Source organism: Xyrauchen texanus, chromosome 24, assembly GCF_025860055.1.
Source record: "Xyrauchen texanus isolate HMW12.3.18 chromosome 24, RBS_HiC_50CHRs, whole genome shotgun sequence".
Taxonomy (NCBI): domain Eukaryota; kingdom Metazoa; phylum Chordata; class Actinopteri; order Cypriniformes; family Catostomidae; genus Xyrauchen; species Xyrauchen texanus.
The window spans coordinates 37772812-37800068 of NC_068299.1; the positions used below are offsets into that span (position 1 = coordinate 37772812).

Here is a 27257-nt window from a genome sequence, read left to right on the forward strand (position 1 = left end):
TGTCACAGTGTCTCTTTGATTTAAAAAAATGTAAAATCTTAAACCTTTCTGGTTATTTTATTTCTGTTCAAATGAAAACAGGTCAGATTTTTTGATTTGTTCTCAGACTACAGTGAAGCTCACTGTTTGTACTCCTTTATGGATTTATAATCTGGATCTTGTTCTTTAATCGTTTAGTATATTATTGCATTTTTTTGTTTGTATATAAATTAAAGCAAAGATAAATCTAAATACTTGTGAGAGTAAATGTCTGGTTTTAAGAATGCTTTAGCTATTGATCAAGATTTCCTGTTGTAAATCCCAGCTGCTTCAAAATGGAAAATGGGACAAAAACGTATTTGGACAGTGATTTAAATGAGGATGTGTCTGTAATTCCCACTGGGATTTTGATGAAAGAACAATTACTTGTTAGTGTGTCTGAGTAGTGTGTGTTAGTAAATGTACTGGCAGGTTGTCATGGTGACTGTGCTCAGAATGCAGACCGCTCCCTGCCTCAGACAGCTCGGCTTTGTGTAAGTGAGGTCATGTGATTGTTACTCATGGCCCCGCCCCTCAGGACTGACTGAAGGGTGCGGGAAACACACACCCAGTGCAGCGAGATGTTGCCGGGTCCTGCTGCAGCCCGAGGACAGAAATGATACGAAGGAGGAGCATGTAATCAAAATGATTTGAATGTCATCATCAATTAAAAATTTATCTTTCAAACATCTTTCCCACAGTTTGCAGTCAGACCGGTACAGCGCATTCAATGCATCCATTCAACAAAGACTTTCTATTGTTGTGCAAAAAACTTTTTTCGCTATAAAACCATTTCCCTTAGACTCCAAGTGTTAACTGTTAGTAATGCCGAATCTAAAGTTCCCGTCATATTATCCTGTTATAACTGTTCGCATAAATACAGTCATAATTAAACACTGCTTGCATGTGGATAGTGTAGTATAATATAATGAATACTAAAATAAAAATACACAAATAAAGAAATTATATAATTGGGCAGTTTGTCTGGATATTACAATAAACACAACATTGTATCTTTCTGTTGTGATGCATAACATTTAAACCCTTTGCAGTTTTGGGTAAGTTATTGAAAATGTAATCCACCACAAATTACTAAATACTTATCTAAAATTGCAGATTACTTCATAAATAATCCGTATTAAAAATAACTGATTACTCAGTTATTTTTAAGTAATCAGTTAAGTAATCACATTACTAATAACTTAAGTTACTTTTTAAAACAATTTTTCACTAAAACTTTTTCGTTTTTCCGCTCATCGAATTCAAAATGATGTCTGTATATCCTACTTGTTCATTGTCATTCATCCTTCTGCTGTCACAGAAACACACACATATGGACAAATGAAATCATATTTAAAGTATTATATGATATTATTAAAAAAAAAGTGTAACATATGTACATAAAGTAAATACCTTAATTGAAAGCCAGTAACTGTTATCTGAATACAATTATTAAAAATGTAATGCATTACACTCCTTGTTTTAGTTGAAAGTAGTTCCAAAAATGAAAGTTAGTAGATTACAGTAACAAATTACTTTGTTATCAGATTTGTACACCCAACATGACCCTTTGCCCACTGGACAACATAGGATTTGAAGAGAAAATATGGTAATGGTGTATATCTAACACTGAGAGCACAAATAACTATAGTTTTGACTCAAAATTCTGAATGGATGAGCCACATAGTTGTAAAAATATATGCATGCATGTAAACAAACATACTAATAATAAGTAACACAATACTGTTTCTTTAAAGTGAATGGCTTAAGGTTAGAAACAAACTTCACACAAGTAAACAAATGCAGACCGGAACGCTTACCCAACACACTGCCAATGCGCAGTTTGCTTGACGTGCGTTCTTGCGTTACTGTGGCGGTAACAAACCTCAGTACTCAAGGATTGATAGAGTTACCTTCAAAAGTTTGTGCTATTAAACTGTATGTGTTATTATTCATTCAAGTTGCTAATATATTGACTTGACATGCTCAGCAATATAATCTTCAAACCGTTGCTCCACCATGACAGAGTTGACTTGAAAAGTCAACCCTCCTCCCGTCTGGCAAGAGGCACCGAAGCATTCGGGCCCTCACGGCCAGACTGTGTAACAGCTTCTTCCCCCAAGCCATCAGACTTCTCAATACTCAGAGACTGGTTTGACACACACGTGTCCTGAGTTGCACTTTAATTACTGTCACTTTATAACTGTCTACTACCTCAATAACTGCTATCAATATAATACCCAAATCTCATAGTATGTTATGTTTACATTTTTAGAAACTGTCATCTTTTTGCACTACTGAGTACTGGTCGGCGCTGCACTGTCTATTGTCCTGTTAATTGTCAGTAATTTGTTGTACTGTCCCGTACTTTGCACATGTTTGCACGTGCACTTTATATAGGTATATATAGGTAGTTTATATAGGTATTTTATTTCGTTGTGTTGTCTCATGTGGTCCTGTGTTGGTCCTTTGTTGTTTTTATGTAGCACCATGGTCCTGGAGGAACGTTGTCTCGTTTTGCTGTGTACTGTACTAACTGTATATGGTTGAAACGACAATAAAAACCACTTGACTTGACTTGACTTGACTTGAAAATAAAACTCACTGTAGAAGCAGGATGTTCACTCTAATAACGCTGTAGCGCCCCTTATGGCAATGCCTTATAGGGAATACAACACATATTTCCATTGAGTTATGAATTACATTCAAGAACCCACAAAATCGAGCTTGCATAGCTAGAAGCAGCAGCGTTCATGTAATTGCATAGCGTATGTTTTGGGCTTATCAAGATTTTTCATTGGTCATAGAGAACAGTGACTCAGCAAGATAGACAGACTCTTCAAAACCTCAATTAATGATTAAACAAGTAGATACAGAAAGATTGAACAAACCCTGTGTAATAGAAATGAAGAATTTGCTTTTCATGTATTTGTAAGGCTCTCCATATCAGTCAACAACATTGTGACCCATTTAGAAATGTTCAGCCAAATCTCTTAATCAAATGAGGACTTTACATTTTTATTAGAGCTCTATTTTTATTTAATTGTGACAGCAGGCTTTGTATTGTGTTTCCTTGGATGGCAAGTTCTATCAGTTCATCTGTAGCGCTTGCAGCTGATCCCCTCCAGAGAACTTAATTACAACACAGAAGCCTGAATGTTTGAGTCCTAATGGCTGAGGCAAAAAATCAATACACATCACAATTCTGTGGCCCCAAAGAACACACAGTATTATCACACTATTATCTTGTAAATCATTCCTGATAGGGGGGTTTGGTTCGAGAACATCCTGAAGCTAATGGAGCTCTCTAGCTTTAAATTTCTGGTGGGCTGCTTGAGATGTTCAACCTGACAAAGACCCTTAGTAGACACTCTCACTAGCTGTTTAGTCCTTGGAACATCCAGACTGATCTCACTGTGAATTCAGCTTCTGTGCTAAAATTTGCAACTGTGGTGCCGTTGGGCTGAAAAGACAAGTAGAGTTGCGTGTCGTCAGCGTAGCAGTGGTAAGAGAAACCATGTGACTGAATGAGGTCCCAGTGATGTTGTGTATATGGAGAAGAGAAGTGGCCCAAGCACTGATCCCTGAGGTACCCCAGTAAGTAACTGATGTGGCTTGGATACCTAACCTCTCCAGGCTACCTTGAAGGACCTATCTGAGAGATTGGAGGTCAACCAGTCAAGCACAGTTCCTTTGATGCCAAGAGTAGAGATGTTGGAGAGAAGGATCTGATGATTGACTGTGTCAAAGGCTGCAGAAAGGTCCAGCAGAATCAGAATGGATGATCTGGATTCAGCTTTCGCCTGTCTCAGCGACTCCGAGACAGGCAGCAGGGCAGTCTCGGTGGAGTGTCCACTTTTGAAGCCTGACTGATTGTCAGAATGTGGTCGATTTCAGGGTACATGAACATTCGGAATCAGCATGTCGATTTTCCGTGTGATCATATTGGAACTTCAGATGTGACAGAATTGAAACATTCTACATAGGTTTCTACATAGTTCTACATCGCTTTATTGGGTGATTTTCATGAAATCTGTTAAGAAAATATTTAATCCCAAATCAATATAAGAAATACATTTGCATTGTGACATAATTGTATATGTATATATATATATATATATATATATATATATATATATATATATATATATATATATATATATATATATATATATATATATATATATATATATATATATATAATGAAAATAATTTCTAATGTCCTTAAAATGTCCCATCGTATGTCCTGTTCCAGTACAGTCTGATTATAGAGTGTTAGCTAACGTCTTCATAATCTAAAACTTACAAAAAATACATAGGAAGGGCCATCTCACTGATATGAGAAGGGACCAGTAACAGTTTATTTTGTTTTATCGCACCATTTAGGTGCTGGTTTATCATAAAAATATGATGCCACTCTAAACTCAAAGAGGATAAACTCTTTTAAACAGATGCACAACAGCGTCGGTCCACAAGTAGCTGTATTGATTTTTATTTGCCCAAAAGTTATAAGCACTGATTACGTCACAGATATAAATCAGAGAGCAAAGCAGAGTATGCATATATACATATTCTTTTCATGGATATCTAGTTTATACCTTCAATTAAACTCAAAGATTTGATGCCACTATCCTGGCAAACTTTGGTAAATCCAATGAATAGTTCTTCCTCAAAAGCACGTGTTGTATCAACCTGGTACTGTCTAAACACAACTTCCAAGAAGACGGATTACTCCTGGAAGATGCATAATGACAACCAATCAGAAGAGAGCTTGCCAGATCGATAAAGTGCTCTCTCATTTTGTATGCATCAGAAAATCACTGAACAGAATGTGGGCGGCCTTTGGGCATGCTGTGTGTGGCTGAGACGACTAGATGTTGAGTCCAGCTGAGAAGACCTCTCTGTCTGGTGAATTTATTTCACATGCTGGCCTTGCCTGAGGGAGATACTTTGGTTTTCTCAGTGCTGTGGAATGAGAGGAACGTCAACATCTGTTTATCTTTCATGGCCTTGTGTGATTATTTCTCAACAGTGTGCTTCTCTCTTCTCAAAGAGTCAATCAGTGGCAAAGTGTAACATATCATCTTGTAATTATGAGTAAATGGGAACAGGTTGGCTCACACGCTTTGATGTGGGAACTGTCTTGGGTAAAACCTGTCATTGTGTCAAAGATATTTATCATTGGTCAGGGCCCAACCAAAATGAGGGAAGTCTCACAAAACTTTCAGCTCATTTCACTTGTTTTAATGTCTATATCATAAATGAGGATGTCAGTAGATATAAAAAAAAAAAAAAAAAGGAAATTGGGATTAAATCGCCCTTTCAGAATTGATTTATTTGAACTTTGTACATTTTTGGAAGAAAGTGTGAGTAGTGGTGGTGTAGTGGTCTAAGCACATAACTGGTAATCTGGTAATCAGAAGGATGCTGGTTCGATCCCCACAGCCACCACCATTGTGTCCTTGAGCAAGGCACTTAACTCCAGGTTGCTCCAGGGGGATTGTCCCTGTAATAAGTGCACTGTAAGTTGCTTTGGATAAAAGCGTCTGCCAAATGCATAAATGTAATGTAAATGTAAATGAGTGGTACTTGCCCTCGCAAAACTAGGGTATTATGGTTGTTACCAAGGTGTTGCTATGCGGTTCCTAAGTTGTGTGTTCTGGATGGTTGCCAAGGTGGTCTGGATAGTTGCTCATTAGCTGAAGTTGCAAGGGTGATTTTGGGTGGATGGATGGTTCTGATTCTTGGTGGTTGCCAAGGTGGTCTAGATGGTTGCTTACAAGCCAGAGTCTCTATGATATTCTCGTACCTAGGTATGGCTTGTGTCCCTCCTTCAATGTAAGTCTACTGAATTTTTCACCTTTTTTAGTCGGATTTCTTAACAAGCCACATGATGTGTGGTATCATTCATGTCTATAGCACAAATTAAGTTGTGCTAGTTTAATATTTAGTGTTAGAACCTTAACTAGAGCTATTTTAATATTGATGCTGACACAGACACAGGAGTTCTGGAAGCATGATGGTTAATCATCTGAGCTGCTATCTCACCATGTGCATGTTTGATTCCAGGTAGGTGCAGCAAATTAACTGCTGAGATAATGAGATCTTGATCGCTGTTGTGCCCTTGAGCGACACGCAACCCTGAATTGCTTTAGAGGGATGATCCCTGCAATTACTGTTGCACAAGTTGCTCTGAATTAGCTGTAAATTAAACGTTTGCATAAAGTCATGGTCATGAACCACACCGTATGCATCACCCTCTAAATTGTTACTTAAAGGGTTAGTTCATCCAAAAATGAAAATTATCCCATAATTTACTCACTCTCAAGCCATCCTAGGTGTATATGACTTTCTTCTTTCTGCCAAACACAATCAGAGTTATATTAAAAAAATATCCTGGCTCTTCCAAGCTTTATAATTGGAGTGAATGGTACCTTAGATTTTGAAGCCCAAAAAAGCGCATCCATCCATCAACAAAGGAATCCATATGGCTCCAGGGGGTTAATAAAGGCCTTCTAAAATGAAGCAATGCATTTTTGTAAGAAAAATATCCATATTTATAACTTTATAAACTATAATCATTGGCTTCCGGTAACTGCTGTCCGTGCGTTCAGAAGAGAGTTGATGTGAGGTAAGTGAGGACCCAAAAGCGATATAACAAAAAGCAGTCTTTAATGAAAGTTCGTAATTAGATCACAACAGAACACAAAGTCTTCTCCTTGAGAGGCGAAAGGTAAACATAAACAACCCGCAGCGTGGGCGAAGAATGAAGGGAGCAGTCTTCAGAGCTCCTTAGCGGGCGTCCCTTAGGCGGCTGCCGGGGCTTGCAGTGTGGCGCCGACAGGCTGTGGATTCCCCTGGGGTTGGCAGGGATAGAGGGGAGAACGTGGGAACCAGACCTCTAGCAGAGAGGGGCGAACTGAATAGAACACAAATCCAGGTGGTTAACGGAGAGAGGGGTGCAGAGGAGCGGAAACAAATACGGGACAGGACTGGACAGCGACAATTCAGACTGTGGATAGAAACAGCGTGTAGCGTTCTCAAGTGAGACTCAGACAATGAAGGCAGAGAAAGCAGGGAAAGAAGTAGAGCGCTAATCAGCGGCAAAAACGGAATCAGGTGGGGAGGAAATTGACGAAGAATTAAGGGGAGACGAGAGACAGCTGGGGAGCGAGGGAAAAGGAGAGAAGTAACAAAAAGGAGCCAATAGATGGCATAAGAGTAGAAGGAAAGAACAAGAGCAAAACATATGATGATACGACAAGACAAGACATGACAAGAGTAGAGTTCCGGTGTATGACATAGGCGTAGCGTAAACTCCGGTGAGAAGTGATGAACGCAGAAGCGTGCGTTGTTTACAGCAAAGGAAAACAGCGAAGAGAAGTGAGTTGTTTTAGCTATACTGTAGATTTGTATTAGTCTTAAAATGGTACGTTCATGCGTCTATCCAGTCATTCCAATTGTCCGTTCATGGCAGCAAACACTCTCAGCCTCTGTTGGCACTACCTCACATTTCTGCATGAGCACCACCACGTCTCCCATACTCTCTGTCTACCAGATTCTTTTGTGTGTGCAGCTGCTGCAGCCTCCTCCATCTCCCGGAATTCCTGGTTGGTGTTCTCCAGTTCAAACAAATAGGGCTGGGCTAAATTCTCAGTGCAATGGACTGTAGCTAAAAGACAGGCACTGCTGGACACATTCAGTAGTCGAACAGATCACTGGAGAGACATGTCTCATCAAAAACAATATTGTACAGCTGCAAACAGGTACATAAAATGCACATCAAATGTGCTGCCTGCTCCACTTCATCCTGAACCTCATCTAATAAAAACATTATGAAAACTACATTTGCCGTTCAGCTGTTTTTTTTTTAATATAAAATACCAGTCAAATATAAAATCTTAGTTATCCGACGATATCAGACAATGCTGCACAAATAATTTTTAAAATTTCCAGTATTAAATATTTAATTTCTCAATTCCCTTAAAACGATTTAAAAGGTTTTCTGAGAAGCATAATTACTTGGGTTAGATTTAGGTCTGTAAAGATAAAAAACATTTTGCTTTGCATAAGGGATATTCAAGATAAATTCTATAAAAACAATTAATATCTTAATAAATAATGTTTCTTCATGGTGCAGCATCTAACCTTTGGGCACATGTGACATTTACAGTCTTATCTCTTATAATACAGTTTCTCATACCGTTAAACGCAGTAATCACGTGTTTGGACGGTGAAATGCATATGGTAATTGTATGCAGATGAGGATATGCATAGTAAAAACAGGCTTTGGGGAGGAGACGCTAGCTGGGATTTATTAAGGGAACTATGCGCAAGCTCTGCCGTACGTACTGTTTTACAAATCTGAATTGTTTTGTGCTTATGCACATTTTAGGAAGAAATCTAAGCAGAGATTTATTCATGAGGCCCCAGGTCTTATTGTGCATGATTCACTGGTGCACGTTATTCCAAAGAATCTTTTTTTTTTTTATCAAAATGTGATAACTTGCTCAGCTTCTGAAACAACTTTTCTTTTTAGCTGACACAAAAAGAATTCCAAGTGGTCATGGTTTTGCTGGTTAGCATTGCCAGTTAGCCTCTGCTGGTAGAAGCTGTAACTACACCATCTGGGCCCAAAATTATTTTTCTCCATCGACAGCCATTTAAAAGTCCCTTGTATTCTTAAAAAACAACAACAACAACATCTAAGCATTTTGTGTCCGTTTGTGATCAGGGAGAAGTGTCCCATACGAAACGTCTTCATTTCAACTGAAATACAGGATGTTTGCAACCCTACCCACTCATTTCCAAGTGTAATTGGTCAGACACACAATTTATCATGCTTGAACAAGTTTGTACATGTTGTTGGTTATGTAACATGAAAATATATCGCTGTATAAGTTATGTACAGTAAACGTGTTTTGACATCATAAGATAGCATTGTGCGAGGAACCGATTGAAAAGGGTCTATGAACTAATAAGTGATGAACTGAGGAACTGATCTGCTGTATTATTCGTGGTTTGTGTGAAAGAAAATAAAAGTATTTTTTGTTGTAGTGCCTCTAGTATTCATTTCACCAGGAAGTTCCACAATATGTACAACAAGCCATGCAAAACTTTACAGTCAAATTTATTATAAGTCATGCAAGTTTCAATCGTGTGATGAGATTTGCAGATATCTCAAAGTTGGTTTTAGCAGGACATTTAACAGAAGCACATTGTTTAACTGGCACAAATACCATACAGTTGATGATGACAGGGCATCTGTAGTTTGTTGTAGAGGCTATTCATAGACGTGCCCACCCTCTCAACCCTTCATATACTTGACAACATTTCCTCACCACATTACTGGATGTTCTGAAAAATCACACTGCTGTACTTTATACAGAGTCCCCTTTGCCAGTTGACTGGAGAAAGCACATTGTGCTTAATGAAGCAAAAAACTTGAGGCTTCTTATTAACCCTAAAGGGACATTGTTTTGTTAAAAGGTAAAAAAGGTAAAAAAGACAACACGAAATATTATTATATACTATAAAGTGAAACAGTCCGTTTCCAGTAATAAAAAGTCCAATAAATGTTTAGGTCACTTCGAAAGACAGAGGTGGTGTGTTACTTGAATTTAACACTTCCTCAGCTGTCAAATCAAATCAAATATTTGATTACGCATTGCATCATGTTAGGGCTGTCAATTTACCTTCATTTTCTAAATTAGAATTAAATTAGAATTTTAAAGTCAGTCGATTTTTTTAAATTGGTGTTATTTCCTTTGTCCACAAGAGGGCACATAAAATACATATAACCAAACAGCACGGTGTTATATTATTGCAAAGAACATTCCAAAATTCTAATGCACAATTTTAGCATACGTCCACATTAAACCGGATAAATAAAAAAATGCATTTGCTTTTTTGAAGTGCTCTCTGTCTACATTGCCGTTTTCAAACGTTTTCGAAAAGTTGCTTGTCCACACTGAAACGTATCAAAACAACTAAATCTAATCCCCCTACTGCGCAGTCTGAGACGCAATTGTCCTCGAGTTCCGCTTCCGGACATAAATTACGAGTAAACTTCCCATTGCTTTTGATGGAACACAAATGTGAAGGTTGTACATTTATCTTTACTAACGCTATCAAAGTGGACAGCAGGCAAATCAACATTGCTACTTCATGATCCGTGACGTTGATTGTTTTGGATTGAATGTATCACATGACTGCATCACATGACAACAAATACTTCATCGTTTTCCAATGTCTCTATTTTTGCAGTCCACATAACAATACAAAGACACCCTTTTCAAACGTGTCCACTTGGGAGGGCGTTTCAGAAAGCTCAGTTTTCGCTGAACAAAAACGTGTCTCAGTGTGGACGGAAGGCCAAAACCCAGAGAAAAAGAAGTGTTTTCAAACTAAATGTATTAGTGTGGACATGGCCTAACTTTTTGGCCAACCCGATGACAAATCATAATAGTACGACAATAAAAATTCTTAAGAAATTGTGCAAGTTGGCTTGGACAGAAATTTACTTTACGACTTGTAAGACTTGTACTGCCATAGAGAAAAATAAACAAACAATTTTATTTATTTAAATTTAACTCCAAGTTAAATCCCAATATTTTGTTAGCCTATACTCTTTTTAATAAGCCTTTTTATCTTTTTTGTCAGCAAAAACTAGGCAAAGTGATATTACTGCATTGTTAAAGATGTTCTTGTTAAAAACAGTAAGAACTGGCAGCAGGGTTGCCAGCATGTTACTGTAAAATGAATGGTGTCTTGCTGTTGCTGAAATTAACAGATAGATTCTGTTTTTACAGCTACAATATACAACTGTAATTTAGCAGCACGTACTGTTGTTGAAATTAACAGCTAAGTTCCCAGCATGCACTGCGGCATGAAGAAATGACTTAGATTTTTTACTTTTTACTGGTTTATTTTGACATTGTCTTTGTTGAGTCGAAGTTACTTGTATTTTAATGTTCAGCTTTTACTTTTTTATGTAAAAGTATGTTTGTTAATTGTCACCATTGTTGCGATTTGTATGCTGAGAGTTGATTTCGTGTGTGTCTTATAACAACTCAAGTTATGCTGTGAGTTCATCAAAAACAACTGATATCATTTTGCTGAAATATCCTTTACTGTTTTTGTTTTTATGTGTAATGCATCACTGTTGCCACATATAGTGCCATTTGTAATGTAGGATCAGACATTCAGTATGACCTTACATTTAGTCTTGCATGTAGCACAGTGCAACAACTTGAGTTTCCTTAAACACAAATTGACTGGCTGGAAGAACATAATATAATAATAAAGAAAGTCCAATGTGCCAGCTCAAGAGAACACTAATCACCATAATGGTGATATCAACCAAACACAACCATTGATAACAAAATAACAACACTAATTAAACTAAGACTTCTATTAAGTCTGAATAAATGTTTTTTGTTTTGTTTTGTAACCCCAATGCATTGTCAAAGCATACATACTTATTCAAGCACAAAGGCTTATGGATATTTCACCATTATAACCCACACTGCAGTGCTATACTGTTATTTTACTGTGTACAGGTTGTTGTTGTTTTTTTCATAAAAAATACACTGTTCAATCCTGGCAAAATATAAAATATACATTTCAAAATGTCACTATAGCTTTCACCAAGATGATATCACAATTTTAAATGTTCATTTCCCTCTAATGCCTTGAATAGAACAGCTATTTACCACAAAACTAGTCACTTCACAGTGAGCCTGCTCTTGATCTCCCAGAATGCAACATATTTAACATCAAGCTACTGTATTTCAGGATCAGAATTAGAATCAGCTTTATTGCCAAGTATGCTTACACATACAAGGAATTTGTCTTGGTGACAGAAGCTTCCAGTGCACAGCAATACAAAAACAGCAGCAAGACATAGGTAATTAAAAACAAAACCCCAAAAGAACACAATAATAAATAATTATACATATACGTACATACACTCACCTTCATACATACCCACATACACACGTGAGTGCAAATCTAATACAATCTATATATAAGAACAAAAACCTGTATATGATGTACAGAGCAATGTAAGTAATGGCAGAAGTGGATATGTTGGATAATATAACTGAAAATTAAAATTAAACTGTGTATTGCACATCATTATTGCTCAATGGGGCAATTTAATTGTTCATTAGATGGATGGCCTGAGGAAAAAAACTGTTCCTGTGTCTGACGGTTCTGGTGTTCAGAGCTCTGAAGCGCCGGCCAGAAGGCAACAGTTCAAAAAGGTAGTGGGCTGGTTGAGTGGGATCCAGAGTGATTTTACCAGCCTTTTCCCTCACTCTGGAAGTGTACAGTTCTTGAAGGGGGGGCAGGGGGCAACCAATAATCCTCTCAGCAGACCGAACTGTGCTTTGTAGTCTTCTGATGTCTGATTACGTAGCTGCATCAAACCAGACAGTTATTGACGTGCAGAGGACAGACTCAATGACTGCTGAGAAGAACTGTTTCAGCAGTGCCTGTGGCAGGTTGAACTTCCTCCATTTAAGAATCACACACACGTTGCTGTAGGAATTTTGCCGTACATTTTCAGTATTTTTTAACAATGTGGGAAGAGGAAAATTCCGTTAATAGTGAGAGTTAATGTTTAACCCCAAATCTAAACATAATCAATTATTCTAATAAGACAGTCTCTGTTGTGCACCATTGAGGAAAGAAAACATCAGGGTTTGGAATGAGATGAGAGAAACGTGCTACAGGTTGTTGACATTTTAGTTAATTGCATAAATAAATATGGAATGACTGAGTAACCAAATTTTGTGACAGATGTCTAATTAAAATTTAAAAAAAATAAAGTGTTGTATGAGACGCTTAAAATTTGATGCCTGACCCCGCCGACCCCCCCGCGATTTCCGCCTATGGTCTTGAGACTGTGCGGTTTTAGGCCTTTGGTTATAAGTTCAGAATATGTTATGGTGTTGTGCCATACACCTCTGAGGTTTAGTCTGTTGCTATATGAGGCTGGGGGAAAGCTCGGCTGGATTGTTTATGACTTTTCTGTTTTGTGCACTGAGCTGTCATCATCAAATGTCGATGTGCTCAGTTTACCACCTTTTTATTTTCTTGAAGAGTTTTTCTCTCCGAGGTCACCTACTGGTCAAGTCAATATTACGTTCTTTTATCTGATCATACTTAACGCTGTCCTGGTCACTATCTGTACACTATCCTGGTCAAACACTTTGCATCTTGACATTGGAGATTGTCTTCAAAGCTTTGCTAAAGAGTTTAACTGGAATACATAAGGGCTTTGTTCATGCTAGATATCTTGCACCTAATGCGATGAGGATTGCATGTCAGATATGTCAAACAATCACTGTCACGCAATTGTAACTTGTGTGAGCATATCTGTAAAGTTTGTTTAGCATCTGGTTCAGGTTCATTTACTCTGATCGACTGCCAGTTAATCTGCCACCCTCCTAGAACATTAACAGTGAACAGCTTCCTCGGTTCGTGAAAAAAAAATATGCATCAATGGTTCATTTAATTTACCGTACCAGAGACAGATTCCAACCAATTCAGCCTTTTTCATCCAGTTGCTTTAAAGCCCTCATAAACACACACACCTACACCCACACATCTATAAAATGATGGTGGAGACAGGAGAGATTACAAGAGACAGCATAAGTGTGGAAAGAGGTATCACAATAAAAGCTTTGTCATCTGATTATTACGTGAGGTCAGGCACACGCTTGTTTACCTTCGTGAAGACTCAGAGTTGGGAAATTTAAACAAACTGTCAAGAGAGCGTTGGGCTGTTTTATAATGAGTTATTTATGTGCGTGATAACCTTTAATTGTAATTCAGTCAGATATAGCCCATGTGAGCGCATCTCATCAGGTTTATCTTCGTTTTATTGAATCATTGAATCATACATTTTTGGAATCCTCAAGAGGGCACTGTTCTCCTATTTTTGCACTATTACATCATTCCTCAGAGAAATTGTAGTCTAGATTATGACTCAATATGTTTGCCACTATTCTCATTTAAATGCACGAGCCACCTAAAACCTTAAAATTGTCATATGTTGTAACATCTGAATTCACTAAATGAATGACCATCACTGAATTAACCTGACTACTTTAGGTTACACTAACAAAACTCATTTTAAGGGTTAGATCAGGTACAAATAGCTCCTTTAAGATGAAGCAGTTAAGAACGATGCAGTGGAAGAGTTATGGCGAATATGAAAGTTTGTGTACTGTACCGTTAATGTGGCGTTGCACACTTGACAAGGCAAAAGGAAAACAGCACGAGCACTTAAACGGTCCTTCTCGTTCATGGCGGCAGCTTCTCAGTCTCCGCCAAGCATAGGCATCTCAGTAATAACACGAGTTACAAGATGTGGTGTAATTCAAAAATCTTTATTGAATATCTCCCGATTAAACAGCATCAACAATAGTTGCACCCGTAGAGTCCAGAAACATGCGCTCTTTCTCCACTTTCATTCATCTCTTTACCTCATGAGAGAGCGTGTGTTCATTAAAGTTCAAGCAGCAACAAGTGAAAAATGAACTACAACTATATTATATAATATTATGCAGAAATGAAATAGAAATAAAATAAGGAATATTATTAATTATATGAAATAATGACAATGAATCAATAAACTAAATTGTTTAATTGCACCTATAGCTTATCAGTTTGTCTTCACTTTGACTCTAAGCTTTCATTTGTATAGGGCTGTCAATCTTAATATAGAGAATACTTTGTTAGAATATACTTGTTTAAAAAGTCTTATTAAAAAAGCTTTTTTAATAAGCCTTTTAAATGTTTTTGTGATAGTGATATTACTGGGAAGAGGAGAATTCAATTAATAATGACAGTGTGCAGAAAGCTTATATATATATCCAGTTATGACAGAGATCCTGATAAAAGGTGAAATTATTGGGATCAGCTGATCAGATGACAAGAAGATCGGTATTGGCTGGAAGGAAGAGGAAGAAGAAAGAAAAATCGTTAATGTCCTTGAAGATTCCAGGACAGAAAGGGAGCCTGTCTGTTGGCTAGATCACAGTAGTTTAATTTACTTTTCATTCAAAGTCTGGTGAATTGCTTCTCCGGTGCTGGTCTCAATGCATGTAAGCGAGCCAAACAATTGAGCATCTACATTTGAGATGTTCGGCGTGGAGCACCCATGATGTGAGCCGCTTTTGAGAGTCGGAAACAAAGTCATAAGATATTGGATTGGTGCATCCCTAGTTATGATTCAATCAATTCCTGATGGATACAATGAAGTTTGTTTCTTGTAGAAAATTCTGTTTAAACCAGAAATATGTTGCATAATGGAAGTAAAATGGTTTGCCAATGCCGTTTCATGTTGACGTCCATTTCGCTTAAGAATATGAAACACTAAAAGACTAATGTCACTTATTTAGAAATCTATGGTGCTTTAGTGCTTTAAATGATCATAGACATACAGTGGTTTCATGGATGAGATTATAAAACATCCTTTACACTAAAGTCTTTAAATTGGTTCATGAGTTGTTCACTGGGTGATCATGAATCTTGAAATTGTTTTCCACTAATTAAGTATAACAGTTAATTAAGTTACAGCTCATATAGGCTTTGTTCAGAATGAAGTACTAGCTTACGGTTTACTTTATACTGAGCAGTATGCCACCTACTATCTAAAAAAATAGTATGTGAAACAGTACACAGCAGCTACAAGCATCTTAAACAATAGTATGCTATAGGGTTGTCACATGACCTCATCATGTTGCATGTGTACTCAGAACCCCTCTACCAATGGGAAGCCTTCAAATTTAGCAAAACAAAGTGTAATGCGGTGGTACACTGGCGAGAAGACCAGTGCCTGTTTGCATCTTAAGTGTAATTTTCCTTAAGATCACCCTAAAATTTCCTTTAAACTTAAGGGTTTTGCAGAAAATAACACTTAAATGTTACTTCGGAACAAAAAATTCTGTTACTGCTCAGAACGAACCGAAATACAAAAGTTTTTGTTTTTAGAGCTTTAAAGCACAAGTAATTCACCCCCTTACCAGGCACAGTCTTTAAATTCAAAGGTGTCTTCCTCAAGAGGGCACTTACCAGCCATATAAGCAGAATCCTCCATTGGACCGTATGCAAAACTCAATTCAAATTCAAACAGAAATCTGCCCATGTAACCTCCAGAAAATAAAATGTATGATTAAAATATGAATGCAGTTATCACAAACTATGACTACTGGTGCAGAAAAGTAACAATTGCCAGGTGACAACGCTGTTAGGCGCCACTTCAGAAGACATCAGACAATTTACACATGAATGATGATACTGAGAAACTTTAGTAGTCATTAAAATAAAAACATAGTATAAAGTGAATGTATCTTGAGCCAAATTTGTTCTATCACTGACTAATAATATATATATATATATTAGGGCTGCATGATTTGGGGAAAATATCATATTGCGATTATTGAGGCTAATATTGCGATATGCGATTGCGATATAATAAACAAATGGTATTATGTGTCAACTTGCTTGTTATCAATGAAAATTCACAAATAGATTACTGATAATGCTGAAATGTGTATTTCTCAACTCAAACATACAAACTAGCAACAACAACAACTATAACTGAACAGTGTTTTTAAATTAAAATATTTTTACAAAATTAAATAATATCTTTGTGTTACTGCAAACGTGTTATTTTCTCAATATTACACCTAAATAAAATAGAACAATAAATAAGAACATACAAATTTTCATGAAAATAAGATTTTCCAAACAAACAGGGACATTTAATCAGGATGTAACCTGTACTTTCTATAAACTCTTTTGAAAAGGAAACTGGATATAAAAGTGTGGTTCACTCAAACCAATAAAACTGTTGTTATTGTGTGTGTGTGTATATATATACATACATACATATACACACACACACATACACACACACACACACACACACACACACACACACACTTGTAGTGTTTCCATGTTTTATGGGGACTTTCCATAGACATAATGGTTTTTATACTGTACAAACTTTATATTCTATCCCCTAAACCTAACCCTACCCCTAAACCTAACCCTCACAGAAAACTTTCTGCATTTTTACATTTTCAAAAAACATAATTTAGTTTGATTTATAAGCTGTTTTCCTCATGGGGACCGACAAAATGTCCCCACAAGGTCAAACATTTCGGGTTTTACTATCCTTATGGGGACATTTGGTCCCCTCAAAGTGATAAATACACGCTCACACACACACACACACACACACACACACACACACACTTGTAGTGTTTCCATGTTTTATGGGGACTTTCCATAGACATAATGGTTTTTATACTGTACACACTTTATATTCTATCCCCTAAACCTAACCCTACCCCTAAACCTAACCCTCACAGAAAACTTTCTGCATTTTTACATTTTCAAAAAACATAATTTAGTATGATTTATAAGCTGTTTTCCTCATGGGGACCGACAAAATGTCCCCACAAGGTCAAACATTTCGGGTTTTACTATCCTTATGGGGACATTTGGTCCCCTCAAAGTGATAAATACACGCTCACACACACACACACACACACACACACACACACACACACACACACACACACACACACACACACTTGTAGTGTTTCCATGTTTTATGGGGACTTTCCATAGACATAATGGTTTTTATACTGTACACACTTTATATTCTATCCCCTAAACCTAACCCTACCCCTAAACCTAACCCTCACAGAAAAATTTCTGCATTTTTACATTTTCAAAAACATAATTTAGTATGATTTATAAGCTGTTTTCCTCATGGGGACCAACAAAATGTCCCCACAAGGTCAAAAATTTCGGGTTTTACTATCCTTATGGGGACATTTGGTCCCCACAAAGTGATAAATACACGCTCACACACACACACACACACACACACACACACACACACACACACACACACACACACACACACACATTTTATTGTTGTTGTAATTTTAATGTTATTTTTCACATAAGATTGATTTATCATGATGATCTCATCAGTGATGCAACACGTTGCGAGCTGCAGATAGCGGGGGTGAGAGACAAGCGTCTCCGTGTTAGAGCGCGCATCAGCCAGCGGAACTTTAAATCTCTCCCGGTCTCGACTCCCGCTCAGATTGTGGCTTTGACTGGTTGAAGCAGCTCTGACCGCACAGAGAATGACAGTTTCGGAGTTTGTGCTTATTTACATGTTATATTAACTTTAATTATTGATGATATAAAGACATATCACCAAGCCATGATCTGCGTTTCTGTGTTATTTTTTCTGGCCACCAGTTCAGAGTCAGTCTGCTCGTCGTCCATCTTCACATGATTTCCACACTGCACACCAGAAACTCACATGACATGACCACACGTGCCACTCCCTAAACTGAGACTGACTGGTCATTTTTATTAGTGATGTAGAAAATGGGCAACCAGCTCTCTGAGAGAATGGGCTGTCACGTCCATACATCACATGCACATAATTATTTAATAAAATCGCAGCAGTTGCCGTCATATAATCGCACAGGCTGATATCGCGATTGTGATTGTGATATGATTAATCATGCAGCACTAATATATATATATATATAAAAGTGTTGTATAGGAGGTTAGATAAAATGTGTTGCCTGTATTGTATTGATTTGAAATTCTGGTTGTTGATGGCCGTCTCTATAGGAATAAAAGTTGTATCTTTTCGTACAAGCCAAGTAATACAAAATCTTACAATTTTGCCATCTCTTACTAATTATTAGCAACATGCCGGATAATTAATGTCGGAGTGGTGGTGGTGTAGTGGTCTAAGCACATAACTGGTAATCTGGTAATCAGAAGGATGCTGGTTCGAGCCCCACAGCCACTACCATTGTGTCCTTGAGCAAGGCACTTAACTCCAGGTTGCTCCAGGGGCTCCCTGTAATAAGGGCTCTGTAAGTTGCTTTGGATAAAAGCATCTGCCAAATGCAAAAAATTTAAAAAATGTAAAATGTCAAAATTAGAATCAATTGAAATGTATTGATAGTCGAGTCCCCTGTGTTCTACGCATTAGCAATGCTATTTGTGTTTGTCTGGTTGTATCGGTGTTCCAAATTAGTTACTTATGAGATTCCTTGATGGTTAAGATCAGTGTTGGGTAAGTTACTCTAAAAAGTAATTACTAACTTATAATTACATCTTCTACAGTGTAATTAGATTACTGTACTAATTCCTCTGTGTGAAAAAGTAATTGCAATACTTATTACTAATTATTTTCTATATCCCTTATCAACTTCATCCAGATGAATACAAGGATAGACATGAAACTGTTCTTTTAATTCTTTCAATAAATCATAAAATTGAATTATTCATGACCTGGCCAAAGAGTTTAACGGGGCTGCATTCAATTACAAAACATACATTAAAGAGCACCTATTATGGTTTTTCAAATATTACCTTTCATGTAGTGTGTTATATAGCTGTTTGTGAATGAAAAAAATTCAAAGAGCATGACAAACGGCGTTATTGGCTGTGTTGTGTTTGGAAGGATGCGTACTCCGAAGGTCGCATTTGTCGGCCGCATACGTCATTGAAGCTGTCTCGTTTCAGAAAAGCGAGTAGGACACTTTGAATGCAGCCTTCGAATACGACCTTCTTTCATGGGAATTCAGAGGATGCATAAGGTGTATCCTTCGTGGGCACTCACAACCCACAATTCTTTGCTTTAACGGAAAACAAAAAACAATAACGCCAATTTGCCCATAAATATGATGTTCAAACATAAGTAATGTTAATTCCCAAGTTGAAATACCTCAATAGATGGGTGCAGAGTATATAATATGTATAATTATATTAATATATAATATATATTAAATACTAAAAGTACACCTGTAAAATCTATCTTTACATCATTATAACTCTCCTAAAATGTACCTCATATATTTCCTTCCAAAGTGACTTTGTTCCCTTCTCACTCAAAGCGCTCGCACTTGTTAAAGGGTAGCATGCTGTCATAGCAACCATGTTACGTTACGTTTCCGTTTCCCCTACGAAGGCCGTCTCATTTAATCGAGGCTTGTTTAAAGGAGAGCACTCAGGATAGTGCAGACTTCCAAATGAAACACAGGCATTGACTCCCAAAATAAAGAACCAATTCTGAACACCTGAAATTAGTTGTTAGTAATTCCAGACTTGCTTCCTGTACTAACCTATGTAATTTGGTAACAAAAAACCTGCCTCTGGTCTTCATTGGCTGCTCGCAAACTGCTTTGACCCACCCTCAAACACTACAATAAGCGGTAGACCAATTGAACGAATCGTTTTTGACACTGGGGAAAAAAGGTATTGCTGCAATTTAAATGAAGACTAAATGAAAGTGTTTTTTTGACCTTGGATGCATGTAAATCTATTATATGAGACCTTTAAAACAACATTAGGCACGTTTAAAAAAACATAATAGGTGCACTTTAACATTAGACGTTAAATTTCAATTATAAATTAATTATTGTTTTATGTAGTATTGTTCTATAGTCTTTACAGTATTCAACACAATTACATTAGAAGTAACTGTAAATAAATGACTGAAATTAAGTGTAATCCTTTAACTTTTTCGATTAAAAAGCAATTACAGTAATTACTGTGAATAACACCCAACACTGGGTAGGATGCTACCTCAGAAGGCAGCTACCGATGTAGGCAGTAGCTCACTAGGTTTTGTAACAGAGGTAGTAATGTTGTTCATTGTTGCTTCACACATGAGCACCGTCAACAGAATATCAGCGAATATGTCGCTCTGCAGAATCATATCCAGCTGTATTAGTAATTCTCACCGCAGTGTAGAAACAAATTTAGCTGTTCTTATGTAAACATTCACCATGCATTGGAGCCTGTTACTCACTGCTGCTGCTGGAAAACCTGACAGGACTCGTTCTAGACAGTAATGAAGAAACCTAAGGAAGGGAGTAGCTGCTGCCTGCGAGCAAACAGGAGTCCCACCTATGTGGTAAACAGCAGTAAAGAGCAGGGCTAACAAACATGCATGGCGTTCTGCTGAAGGCACCTGAGCTGCAACCGTGCTGCCGGATTAGGAGAAATGGCCAGCGCAGTACGCTCCTGGTGGCTCTCATGTGCTGTATGGGTCAGTAGCTTTCATCAACTTCCTGTTATTGCTCCATAAGCTGACGTGGTTTCCTGTCAGTGTTTTTGAAAAGATTTTCGTTTTCATTCTACTTCCCAGATCTTCTGGTGTAATTGAGTTTGGGGCAGAGTTATCTCTGTTAATGTTTACAGATCTAAAGTCCAGGGAGATGTTGATTGTGTGTGCTTACTGTCAGGTTGACTTGACTTGACATTGGTTGTCTCAAAGAGATCAGATGTTAAAGGACATTAATCTGTTTGGTATGTAGGGTTCTGCCAAACTTTTTTAAACTTGCCACAAATCTTTGGCAAATTTACCATTCATTTTCACATGCAAATGAGCATGTGATTCACCGCAAATATTTTCCAGAAGTTTACAGCTCTTCACAACAATGGACAATTTACCACAAGTTTGCTGCTAAGCTAATTTTTGTGAAAATGATAAGTGGAGAATTTGTGGCAAGTTTGCATTAAATTTGCCATAAGATTGTGTGTTGCGGACATGAATACCTCAAATCATGTGGCTGGTTGATTAATATTTAAATGTTGGACTTTGATTTAACATTTTTAAGTGGCAAAAAAATTAAATGTGCAAACTGCAAATAATAATCCATAGACTTACATTGATGGAGAGATCCAAGCAGAGTATAAAAAGAACACCAGCCAAGTTGGAGAGAGTAAAATGTTTGGAATTGGTAGGATATGATTTGACAACTTTGATATTTTGATTATATTTTCATTTAGTTTGATGTGTAATTTAAATTTAGAAATATTTTTGCTTTCATTTTTTCATGTTATATATGTATCCAATACCCCACACCCGCTCAGAAGTCTCCCGGTTTTTGGTACCCAAATATTGACAGGTATGTTATCAGGTGACAGGTGGAGGAAATTAAATAATAATGGGCAAACAAGGTATGATGTAAAGCACGTGGGAAAACAGAAACAAAACATGCTCTCACAAAACACAAACGAATGACAGGAGCGTATATTGCCAGAAAATACAAGGCAACACGCTCTCATGCCAAAAGACAGACGAGACAAGAGAATGCACGGCAACACCAACAAAGCCATGCTATGCACTCTCACATTAGACAAAACCTGTGCGTGCGTCACAAGGCTACCGCCATGCGACACATGCAACAGGCGACAAACAAGACAAGACACCTGTGCAAGAGTTCGGCCACTAAGAAATCTGACATCTCACACCGAAGTGACCAAACCTCAGCACAACGTGGAGACAGATCACGTCCCAGACACGCAACGTGAAGCGTGCCCAAGTTCGCTAAAGACAGAAATTAACTATTGAAACATTTCAAACGCATGCCATTTTTTACCACTAGCGTAGCATGTTAGCCAACCTTGGTGGAACACTGATATCTCAAATTAGGGGTGGGCTATTTAACTAGGGCCAGTAAGCAACCACTCAGCAACACCCAAGCAACCAATCAGAACACCCATGCCTTGCTATTGCATAAGTATTTACTAAAAACCACTCATAACACCCTAGCATTGTGATGATGAGTTTTGCATGGCCAAGTACCTCTTGCATTTTTTTGTTTCCTCAGAAAATGTAAAAATGTGATTTTAGAATCTTGTTTCATCAGTCGTGAGAGATGGTGAGCGGATTAGTGCTTACAGGATCTGTGTTAGTGAACAGTGAGAGGCCACCTCTTTAAATAATGGTGTAAAACATTAAACAAATGATTAGATGATGATGATCAGGACTATGACTATGTCTGATTTAGTAGTATCACATCTGATGTTAAGCACAAGTTTGTTTCTTGCTTTTAAAGGAACATGACTGCTTGAGTGTGGAAGAAGTCTGTAAGGGCAATTTATATTTCCAGGATAGTCACAGGATATCTTATATAACAGGCCTGTTGTCATGGATACAGAAAAACAAAATACAGTGGTTGGGAGCAGTGTGTTATGAAACACTACACAGAGATTCAGTCTCTTTCTCTAATTAGCTCTCATATACGGTCCAGAATTCCAGATTAGAAACACAATGTTTAGCTAATAGTGGTATTTTTTGGAAAAGTTTAAACATTAAACAAATGCTTACTTGATTAAGTCACTGCACTTGTCTCTACTGTCAAGCGAAAACAGGGTTTCATTGTAATTGCAGCATCTAAAAACACAAGCTTTCCCTTATAAAATGTATGAATTTAACCAAAAATCTTGATGTTGAAAAGAAAGTTCATGCCCATGTCCATGTCAACTATCAAAGACACAGTAAAGAACACTGTTAACAGATTACTGTGTGCTTTTAGTCTGCAACAGTCAGAAACCAATTCTAACAAGTATGTCTCTGTTTTTCAGATGAAAGAGACAGAGTCCAGAAAAAGACTTTTACAAAATGGATAAATCAGCACCTGTTAAAGGTAAGTTTAATTGGAGATTTATATCAATGCACATGACAAGAGTGAGGTGCATGTTGTTGGTCAAAATATTTGAAGTTCCCAATATGTTGTGAATTTCCTTCAGGGACCCAAATTTTCATTGTTGTCCTCTTTAAAGAACAGTTTGTGTGTGTGTCTGTGTGTGAGCATGTATTTATCACTTTGTGGAGACCAAATATCCCCATAAGGATAGTAAAACCCGACATTTTTGACATTGTGGGCCCATGAGGAAAACCGTTTATAAATCATACTAAATAATGTTTTATTGAATATCTAAAAAAGCAGAAAGTTTTCTGTGAGGGTTCGGTTTAGGGATAGGGTTAGGGGATAGAATAATAAGTTTAACATTATAAAACATCTCGGGTTACATGTGTAACCCTTGTTCCCTGAAAAAAACGGAACGAGATGCTGCGCTGCTAAGCGCTACGGGGAACAACTCTAGCTGTGAACCGAGCTGAAATAGTGTGTGTAACACGTCAATGAACATTGACCGGAATTTATAGCCTCGGCTGATGTAATCATTAGATGCACCTGGGCCAGGCTATAAATGGATACGTCACCAGGTGTCGTCAGATACTTCTTTTTGAAGAGCAGTCCTAGGACGTCCCAGTGCGGCAAAGCAGCACAGCATCTCGTTCCGCTTTTATCAGGGAACAAGGGTTACACATGTAACCCGAGACGTTCCCTTTACAAAAAGCTTCACTAGGATGTTGCGCTGCTAAGTGCTACGGGGAACGCAATACCCACGCCGCCGCACTTGGGGCTGTCCGGACCCCTATGGTTGTGCAGTGTACTCACAAAAACGCGAGAGGTCTCAGACATGAGCTTGAGATGTCGACTCAAGGGCATAAGAGCCTGGAGTAGCATAAACATCTAAACCATTCAATTTTGATGAATGTGTGCGGAGAGGACCAGCCTGCCGCATCACAAACTTGTTTAGGCATGGGCTGAGATGTCGACTCAAGGACATAAGAGCCTGGAGTAGCAAAGCATCTAACCCATAAAGTTTGATGAATGTGTGCAAAGAGAACCCTATCGCAACACAAACTTGTCATAAAAACTGATGAATGTGAGCTGAGAGGACCAGCCTGCCGCATCACAAACTTGTTTAGGCATGGGCTGAGATGTCGACTCAAGGACATAAGAGCCTGGAGTAGCAAAGCATCTAACCCATAAAGTTTGATGAATGTGTGCAAAGAGAACCCTATCGCAACACAAACTTGTCATAAAAACTGATGAATGTGAGCTGAGAGGACAACCTGCCGCATCACAAACTTGTTTAGGCATGGGCTGAGATGTCGACTCAAGGACATAAGAGTCCGGAGTAGCAAAGCATCTAACCCATAAAGTTCGATGAATGTGTGCGAAGAGAACCCTATTGCAATACAAACTTGTCATAAAAACTGATGAATGTGAGCGGAGAGGACCAGCCTGCCGCATCACAAACTTGTCCAGACAGGAGCTTGAGATGTCGACTCAAGGGCATAAGAGCCCGGAGTGGCAAAACATCCAAACTATAAAAATCCAATGAATGTGTGCGGAGAGGACAACCTGCCGCATCACAAACGTGCTGCAGAGGGAGACCTCTAGCCAAGGTTTTAGAGGAGGAGAGCCCTCTGGTAGAGTGCGCCCTAAAACCTACTGGCGAAGCTTGACCGCGCGCCTCGTAGGCCCGGGCAATAATGAGGATGCCTCTTTGAGGGCACCCCGGCCACCAAGCCGTGGCAAACCGCAGTGGCCACATAGAACCTGGCAGTGGCGAGGCAAGTGCCCGCTGACAGTTCTTTCTACAGACAATCCAGAACTGAAGCAAACTGGCAGTAAATAACTCAGATCAGTTCCAAGTGGAGGGAGCCCTAGCACTTGAAATGGTCTCGATAATCTCAAGAGAAAAGAGAACAACGTTCACTGCACACTGCCTAACTGATTCTAACTCCTAACAGAGGAAAGAAAGTTTTGACAGGGTGTGTGTAACACACAGAAACAGAATCGCTCTGAAAAAAGAGTTTTGACGACACCTGGTGACGTATCCATTTATAGCCTGGCCGCAGGTGCATCTAATGATTACATCAGCTGAGGCTATAAATTCCGGTCAATGTTCATTGACGTGTTACACACACTATTTTAGCTCGGTTCACAGCTAGAGTTGTTCCCCGTAGCGCTCAGCATCGTAGTGAAGCTTTTTGTAAAGGGAAACCATTATGTCTATGGAAAGTCCCCATAAAACATGGAAACCCAATGTGTATGTGTGTGTGTGTGTGTGTGTGTGTGTGTGTGTGTGTGTGTGTGTGTGTGTGTGTGAGCGTGTATTTATCACTTTGTGGGGACCAAATGTCCCCATAAGGATAGTAAAACCCGAAATTTTTGACCTTGTGGGGACATTTTGTCGGTCCCCATGAGGAAAACAGCTTATAAATCATACTAAATTATGTTTTTTGAAAATGTAAAAATGCAGAATGTTTTCTGTGAGGGTTAGGTTTAGGGGTAGGGTTAGGTTTAGGGGATAGAATATAAAGTTTGTACAGTATAAAAACCATTATGTCTATGGAAAGTCCCCATAAAACATGGAAACACAACTGTGTGTGTGTGTGTGTGTGAATTCTCTGAGAACATACATGCCACAGTTCTGAGATGTCCTGCTGTGTTTAAAGTGTATATTGTGGGCTTGTCAGAGATACCAAAAGTTTAAAGGCCATGTTTAAAAATAAACCTAGTAGAATGAACAAAACCTATTATTGATTTCTGAATGACAAACTTATTTTTTGTCTTTAATGTCTAATTATATCAATCTACAAACAATGAAGAGATAAAAAGAAGGTGTTAACATGAAGAACTGCGCTATATTTCTGTTTGCAAGGTCCACCAATGCTTCATTAATTTTTCAGGGGTGTCAACATGTTATTTCAGGGCACATTTGGTTTTCATAAAAATCTTAGAACACAGCTAGTTTATTAACAATAAAGCACATACCAGAACATTCCATGATAATCAGAGAATAAACTTGTTTCTTACATTTTGCTTCAAACTGGATTGCAGGTGGTTATTGAACAAGATGCAGGTTTTTCCACTAAAAATACCAAAGGCACCACAAGTGTTTAGTGAATTTACCCCTCAAAGTTTGTGTTTTTTCGCACTTCAAATCAAACATATAAAATAAATAAAATCTCAATCAAAACTGTGCATGGAAGCTATAAGAACACTTCTGCGAATACAAGCATTTTAGTGGCAAGATGTTAAGAGACGAACATGTGCATGTCCGCAGTAGGGTGGGCGGGGCCTCCTTCCTCACATGTTGACATGAAACATCGACAAAATGTATTCTTTAATCTCTGAACTCATTTTATTTTGGATAACAGGTATACTAGTATGTGCCAAGAGTAATGTTTTACTTTTAAGTATTTTCCCAAATTAGTTCTCCTAGGCAACAAATCTGCCAGTCCAAGACAAGTAACAGCATGTCTGGATTTTTAATCAACATTAACTCATCTGGATTTTACATGTTTAAAAAAAGTGCATTCACATATCTTTTTGTATGTTTTACCCCTAAAGGAATGAATAATAGGACAACTTTTGAAAAATATATATAAAATCATGTACACACACACACACACACACACACACACACACACACACACACACACACACACACACACGAGACGAAGAATCCAGTCATATCAGTTGCCTAATAAAAGGTGTTTAATTTGACATGGAGCAGGT

At 38.0% G+C, this 27257-nt stretch overlaps 1 protein-coding gene across 1 annotated transcript in view; it reads left to right on the forward strand.

The window, feature by feature from the left end:
* Nucleotides 1–27257, forward strand: part of LOC127617765 (dystonin-like) — a 116364-nt gene that overhangs the window by 29524 nt on the left and 59583 nt on the right. Inside the window, exon 3 of the mRNA XM_052089843.1 lies at nucleotides 23461–23522. Within this exon, the coding sequence (XP_051945803.1) occupies nucleotides 23461–23522 (62 nt within the window). The remainder of the gene's footprint in view (nucleotides 1–23460; nucleotides 23523–27257) is intronic.